Here is an 8,030-nt window from a genome sequence, read left to right on the forward strand (position 1 = left end):
TAACCTCTCTGAACCTCAGTGCTCTCAAATCATAACACATCACAGGATAATTGTGAAAATTAAATGAGATATTTGTGTAAAGTGCTTAGAAGTGCCCCGAGTGAAGTGAATGCTCAATAAAAGTCAGCTGATTCTGTTATTATTATACACTGATATAATGTTTAATTTTTTTTTTACAAGTGCGCGTTGCTTTCGTAACTGAAAAATTAATTTTCAAAGACAAGAGAGAGGAAATGTAGCAGAACTGAGAGACATAAACTGAGAATTCGCAGTCCAGCTGCTGCTTCCAAGGAACCTGCTGGAGCCCCTTAGTCATCAGAGACACAGAAAATACCTCTAGAAGCCCTTGACCCTTTGTCTCTGGGCCAGCAGACAGTTCAGTGGTGTGGCCTGCCAACCCAACCTGTGTGGTTCTTTCATCCACTCCCTAAATCTTCTTCAGTTTGAGCACAATAAGCTACAAAATCCAGGAAATGCATTCCCCCAAGAATATAACCAAGAAGCTTTGCAGTCACAAAACATGGGCTTTCTATTACCCAGGAGCTTAAACCTGTCCAACAACACCATTGACAGAAAGGATTTGCTTTTTAGACATGTTTCCATTCTGATCGTGAAGTTCTTTGGGGCTTGCTTGGATGGGATTGGTTGGGTTTCCTCAACAACAGAGTCCTTGGGTCAGTTAGAAAGAAAAGCTGAGAAATGGCATTCCGGGCAGTGATGACTTGGGTTTCTTACTTTGATCACCCTTGTAAATACAGCAGATCCTGTCAACACCACTCTTTCTCTTTGGGGACAATGTGCCACTGTGGAAACGAAAGGGTTTTTTGGTATGGGGAGTTATAGCAAATGTCAAGCCTCAAGAGTTGAAGACTCTACCTTCTCATTTCTCATTTCTTTTTCAGAAAATCAATACACAGGCTCGTTCCTTTCCCCTCCGGGTCCCCCTCAGCTCACATCTCTCTCTCTTTCTCTCTCTCTCACCCCAAGGATATCCTAAGTGTTCTTGATGTTGCCTTGGGGGAGAATCTGCCTGTACAAACGGAATGGGAAACTCAGTGTCTGCGGGTTAGTTTCTCAAGAGAGGCAATTACTAGAAACTTAAGGAAATGTCAACTATGAATACCTAGCAATTTCGTTGGGAGTTGATGACTTGCCTGACTTAAAGCATTAAATAGACGGGGCTGGAATATTTTTAAAAGAGTTTGAATATGGAAAATTTTTTAACACCACACTTCGAACAGGGTTCAGCTGGGGAGGAAGAAACAGTGGCAAAGAGTCGCTCTCTGCAGAATATATATAGCAGTTTTTCGGGGGAGACCCCACCATTTATGTATTCCTGCCTCCTTCAGGAGAAGGACATGAGAGGGAATGTGGGCGTTGTTGAATGGATAGAAAACAAGAGGTTCTGAGAAACGGTGGCACTTTTCTAAGTCAGGGGCAACCTAGGGAACAGGAGTCACTTTCTTCCTGCTAAGACCCCTTTCCTATGACCAAAGATAAAGCAGAATCTGATATGCCATAAAGTCAGACAGAGCTGGGGTCATCTTCTAGCTCCTTCACTAACTCAGTTTGTGACTCTGAGCAAATTATCTAAAAATCCAAGCCTCAGTTTCCTCATCTGTAAAATGGGAAACTGTTCCCATGTCTTTCTGTTCCATGAATATACCAAGCTCATTCCTACCACAGGGCCTTTGTGCTTGCCATCCCCACCACCTAGAATCATTTTCCCACAGATCTTTTCATGGCAGATCCCATCCCTTTATCTTTGGTTGAACGCAAATGTCACTTTTCAATCTAAAAATAACTCCCCGATACATTTGTTTCATCCTATGGTTTCATTCTTCATAGTACCATATCTGAAATTCTCCTGTGCATTTTTGTGTGTTTATTTATTGTCTGTCTTCTGCACTATACTATAAACCCCATGGCAAAAGGGAACTTGCCTGCTTTGTTAATGTCTGTATCTCCAGTGCCTCATACAGTGCCTGGCATAGTAAATGCCCAATTAACATGTGTTGAATGAAAGGACTCTCTATCAATAGCTAACCTGCATCGAGCACTTATCACATGCCAGGCACTGTTCTAACCACTTTATGAAAATTATGGCACTTAATTCTCAGAACAACCCTAAGAGGCAGATAGTCTTATTAATTTTATTTTATAAAGAAGGAAACTGAGGCACAGAGAAATTGAATAAACTTGCCCAAAGGCAAAGTGTTGATAAGTGGTAGAGCCAAGACTGAACTTCAGGCAGCCCAGCCCCAGACCCCACACTCTTAGCCACAGGGCTCTCATGCCCTTAGCTCAACGGGAGAGCTTCAGACCTGAATTTGCAGCTTGCGTTCCATGAAGCTCCGACAATACGTTAGGTCCGAGGAGCAGGGATTGGAAGCCGAGCCTTTGACCCAGACCCTACTCCAAAGCCTTTGCCCTTTGTTATATATCTTTTCTCCAGCAGCTGTTGTATCACTGTGTGAGTTCTAATTTATGTCATTAATACTTAGCCACTTATATGACGTTTCTACACTCTGAGTAGAGAGTCTGAATGCAACACCAATTTGTATCCACCTTGGGCCCATGCACAGATCTTTGCCCACAGAATGTAGATGCTAAATACTTTTCAAAAGGATTTTTGGATGAATAAAACATTTTGAAATGCTTTCAACAGAACATACTGAGGATGTTTAATAAAGGAGAGCCATCAAATGCGAAAATGCTTATGAAGCAAGCAGAAATCAATATGTGTTCTTTGTCTTAATAAACCCAACTCTTCATACTTCCCCCACCTTAGGTCCTTTGCACATGCTGTTTCCTTTACTTGAAAATACTTTCTTCTTCCAACCTCTCTGCCTATTTACCTCCTATTTGGTCCTCCAAATCTCGGCAAAGCTTTTTCTGATTCCAATTCCCAAACATTCCTTCATAGCACTTACTATAGCTTTCAGTTATGCATTTGCTTCTGTAGTCCTTCAGGTGATGTTTTTCTTGCCTAACAGAATCTAAGTTCCTTGCAGGCTGTATAGACCATGTCTGTTTTGTTCACCATCCTCTCCCAGGGCAAAGCTCAGAGTAGGTACACAAAAATATTGTTGAATGCATGAGTAAACTTTTGAAATATTGGGTTTACAAATATAAAGAACTTTTGCTTTAATGGGTCTCTTTTCTTAAGTAGCAACTTAAAGTAGGAAATACCATTTTTCTCTACCCTGCATACAGTGTAACATAGCCGCGTGGTACCCCCAACCAACTTGGAGTAGGTACAATATTGCAGACCGGTTTAGAGCATGGATGTTGCTCCTAGGTTTGAATCCTGGCTGCTTAATATAATCAATACCTTAACTGTCCACCATTTCAAAACTGTTATTTCAAAGTGCTTTGGACAAAACAAGAACAGCACAGACTTTAAAAACAACAACAACAAACTAACGATACCAAGTACTAGGAGGATATGGAGCAAATGGAATTCTAATATTCCGCTGTTGGGAGTATAAGTTAGTAAAATCACTTTATTACAATTCTACAATATCTGCTAAAGATGAAGATTCACACACTCTCTCTTTGTCTTTATTTATTTTTGTAGTATTTTAAAGCAAGATGCACATATTCGAAAACATAATAAATACATTTTTATGTATGTACTACTCTAGAGAAACTCTCATGTATAAGTACTTCTAATGGAGAGTCATATCAACACATTAACTACAGTGGTTCATAACAGCAAAACCCTGGAACCAATTGAAATGTATGTACATCTTTAATATAATGAACTATATATAATTTACATACATCATAATGAATTAGTTAATTGCAGTAAGTTCACACAATGGAATGCTACATAGTCACTAAAATGAGTGAACGAGATCTGCATGTAGAAACAAATATAGGTCTTAGAAACATGAAGTTGAATGACAAAAGTGGCATATAGAATGCTGACAGTTTCAGTATAAAAGAAAGCAAGAGTCTGGACTCAGTGGCATGCACCTGTAGTCCCAGCTACTCGGGAGGCTGAGGCAGGAGGGTTGCTTGAGCCCAGGAGTTAGAGGCTGCAGTGAGCTATGATCACACCTGTGAATAGCCACTGCACTCCAGCTTGGGCAACATAGCGAGAACTTGGTTCAAAAAAGAAAAAAAAGAAAGGAAGGAAGGAAGAGTATGCAGACATGGCCCTGAACACTGCACCACCTACAGCATGGCAGTAGCCTCTAGGGAGAAAAAGAAGGAAAGAGGGAAAAGAATGGGAATTGAACTATTTCAGAGGGGACTTCAACTATATCTACAATGTCATTTCTTTTTTAAAAAAGAGCTGAAGCAAATATGGGAAAATGTTAAAATTTGTTTAATCTGAGTGATGAGTACACCAGGATGTGTGGGTGTGTTTATTATAAGACATTTTTACATGCGAACTATTGTATAATATTTTAAATAGCAACCAGAAAGGGGGAGAGAAAATGAGAGGGAAAGAGAGGGGTGAGGGGGAGGAGAGGGGAAACAGAGGGGGAGAGGGGGAGAGAGAAAGAGAGCTGTCCGTGTTCTAGCTCTGTCACTGGACCTCAGACAAGGGACATAAGCTCTTCGAGACTCCTATTTGCAAAATAGCATTAACAGTGTTCAAACTGCAGGGTTGATTGTGAGAACGAATGAGAGTAAACGTGTAGAATGACTTCCAGATATCATCCATTGGAATATCATTTTGGAGTGAGTTGCTAATGACTTTCTAAATATGCCTAATTCAGAGAGACATTTGTTTTTAAAACTTATCAGAAAGTTATGTGGATACATTTTCAAATGAAATCTGACCCCAAGAAAAATGATATATCACTGCTGTTTGTGCAGAAATGATATACATGCATATTATGTAGACTTATATAAGGATAAATTATTTATTAACTGTGATTTCCCTAAGGGAGGAGAACTTGGATGGTTGAAGAACAGTGAAAGGGAAATTTACTTTTCCCTGCTATTATTTTTAATTATGTACCATGTGTGCAGATTACCTATCCCAAAAATAAATATAATTCTTTTTTGAGACAGAGTCTGGCTCTGTCACCCAGACCAGAGTGCAGTGGTGTCATCATAGCTCACTGCAACCTCAAGCTCCTGGACTTAAGCAATTCTCCTGCCTCAGCCTCCTGAGTAGCTGGGACTACAGGTGCCTCTCACCATGCCTGGCTAATTTTTCTATTTCTTTTGTAGAGATGGGGTCTCACTATGTTGCTCAGGTTGGTCTCGAACTCCTGACCTCAAGCAGTCCTCCTGCCTCAGCCTCCCAAAGTGCTAGGGTTACAGGGCCTGCCTATTTTTAAATTAACCTGAAGGTCATAATCTTCTCCACTCTTTAGATTCTAAATCCACTTAGAAAGGAAAGGTCCTAAAATCCAAATTCTCAAAAGGTTCTTAAGAAGTTATGTAGTCCAGGCTCCTACCTGAACACACACAGCAGAAAAAGCCGTCTCAGCCCCATATACTCCAGGAAGTTGAACAAAAGAAAGTCCCATGAGATCTGGGATCAAGGTGTGGCTCCTGTCACCATGGATTACTAACTGTGAGGCTCTAAGCTAGTTCCTTAAGCTCTCAGAGCCCCAGTTCGATTTCTAAAGTGAGGACTACTCTCACGGTTGTGCAAGAAACAAATAAACTAGACCATAATAAGCATAACTTTAAAATAGTACCCAGATGTGTGCATGAGACACTATTTGTAATGCAGAGGTTGTCTCTCAAAGGCAGTGGTTCAATCCTTCTGAATTCCATGGGAGTGCCCAGTAAACATATGCCCAGGGCCTTCCATGGTAACCAAAGAAGTCACCTTGGCTTGAAAGGTAAACCAGATTCTCTTCTCTCCACAGCAAATATCTTGACAGTGATCATCCTCTCTCAGCTGGTGGCCAGAAGGCAGAAGTCCTCCTACAACTATCTCTTGGCACTCGCTGCTGCTGATATCTTGGTCCTCTTCTTCATCGTGTTTGTGGACTTCCTGTTGGAAGACTTCATCTTGAACATGCAGATGCCTCCGGTCCCCGATAAGATCATAGAAGTGCTGGAATTCTCATCCATCCACACCTCCATTTGGATTACGGTTCCATTAACCATTGACAGGTATATCGCCGTCTGCCACCCGCTCAAGTACCACATGGTGTCCTACCCAGCCCGTACCAGGAAAGTCATCATCAGCGTGTATGTCACCTGCTTCCTGACCAGCATTCCCTACTATTGGTGGCCCAACATCTGGACTGAAGACTACGTCAGCACCTCCGTGCACCACGTTCTCATCTGGATTCACTGCTTCACTGTGTACCTGGTGCCCTGCTCCATCTTCTTCATCTTGAACTCAATCATCGTGTACAAGCTCAGGAGGAAGAGCAATTTTCGCCTCCGTGGCTACTCCACGGGGAAGACCACGGCCATCCTCTTCGCCATTACCTCCATCTTCGCCACGCTCTGGGCCCCCCGCATCATTATGATTCTCTACCACCTCTACGGGGCGCCCATCCAGAACCGCTGGCTGGTGCACATCATGTCCGACATTGCCAACATGCTGGCCCTTCTGAACACAGCCATCAACTTCTTCCTCTACTGCTTCATCAGCAAGCGGTTCCGCACCATGGCAGCCGCCACGCTCAAGGCCTTCTTCAAGTGCCAGAAGCAACCTGTACAGTTCTACACCAACCATAACTTTTCCATAACAAGCAGCCCCTGGATCTCGCCGGCGAACTCACACTGTATCAAGATGCTGGTGTACCAGTATGACAAAAATGGAAAACCTATAAAAGTATCCCCGTGACCCCATAGGTTTGGCACCTAGTGCTTCTGTCAAATCCATTTCCAGATGGGAGGACGTCCCGTCCCATGGATGAACAGCTCTCCTCAGGAGCGAAACCCTGATTTGCTGTCTCCACAGACTGGCAACTCTCAGGCTGGTAGATCAGGAAAGATGGAAGAGAAGAAAGGAAAGCATGAATCTTGTTTTTACTCGTGCATTTTTTTTTTTTTACAAAGTCACATTGACAACAAAAGTTCCTACCACTTTGAAGATGCCATTGGAGGTTGTATCATCATCCTGTGACCAGTAAGGACACACAGTAGAGAAATAGTCTGTGACTTCGCCCTGGCACCATCCACAGTCACTGGGAATTCTTCATTCATGTGACACACCAAGCCACCGTAGCACATAGCTGGGCCCTCGCTCTTCTTCCAAGAGCTAAGGTCGTTCACTGCTTCCTTGTGCTGATCCCAGCAGCTAACAATGCTGACTGATTTGGGATTTTTCCAAGGTGCCCTTTCTCCTAGAGAAGGTTGTGGTCTCAAAGTGGCCCTGGCACCGCCAGCTGCAGAATGGCACTGTGGGAAGAGAGGAGTATTGAATCCCATCCAAACTCTGGCCAGAGCTGCTTCAGGAAGGCTCCAAACCAACATACCTGTGACCTCAGACCTGGAGTCTAACATGCAGTTTTCTATTTACCATTATGTATAGATTTTATCTATTTCCTCCCAAACACAGACCCTGCCTGTTGTGTGGGGGCAAAGGAGGAATTCTTGAGCCCAGAAAAACAAAAAAATAAGCCCACTCTTGCCATTGTTCCAGTCCATCCCTGTGTCAGCTGTATACAATCCCTTTACTCAAAATTGCTTCTTGTTCGGGTACCACTCAAGCTTCCTAGAGAAGCCTTTTCCATGTAGAGTTGCCAACCCTGGCTCCTTGCTTGCTGAAACCCTCACCAAATTGTTTTATTTGAAATGATTTCTGAACTGAATTTAGTATTCAAGGGTCAGGGACTGCAGCTCTTCGGGTATAAAAGGAGGCATCCTAAGCTCTGCCCCACAGCCCAGCTGGCACTGCCGTTCAGTCACAAGTGCAGTCACAAAAGGTGCCCACGATGACGGCTCATCTGTCCTTTGATGCGCATGGCTCAAAAGGGTGGTGCCAGTTCTTGGTAAAGCTATTTAACCCAGAACCTTTGCAAAATGATGAAATATAAATGTATTTATTTACTCTCCCCTTGCCTGTGCAAGGCAACAATAGTTCCAGGATATAG

General features: G+C 42.9%; 1 protein-coding gene across 1 annotated transcript in view; it reads left to right on the forward strand.

Moving 5' to 3' along the window:
- The window catches only part of GPR139 (G protein-coupled receptor 139), a 38,182-nt gene extending 31,152 nt beyond the window's left edge, over nt 1-7,030 (forward strand). The window contains exon 2 of the mRNA XM_012647618.1: nt 5,844-7,030. Coding sequence (XP_012503072.1) covers nt 5,844-6,778 — 935 coding nt within the window. The 3' untranslated portion in view covers nt 6,779-7,030. The remainder of the gene's footprint in view (nt 1-5,843) is intronic.
- The last annotated feature ends 1,000 nt before the right edge of the window (nt 7,031-8,030 follow it).

The sequence above is a fragment of the Propithecus coquereli genome, unplaced genomic scaffold (assembly GCF_000956105.1).
Source record: "Propithecus coquereli isolate 6110/MARCELLA unplaced genomic scaffold, Pcoq_1.0 Scaffold27, whole genome shotgun sequence".
In the NCBI taxonomy this organism is placed as follows: Eukaryota; Metazoa; Chordata; class Mammalia; order Primates; family Indriidae; genus Propithecus; species Propithecus coquereli.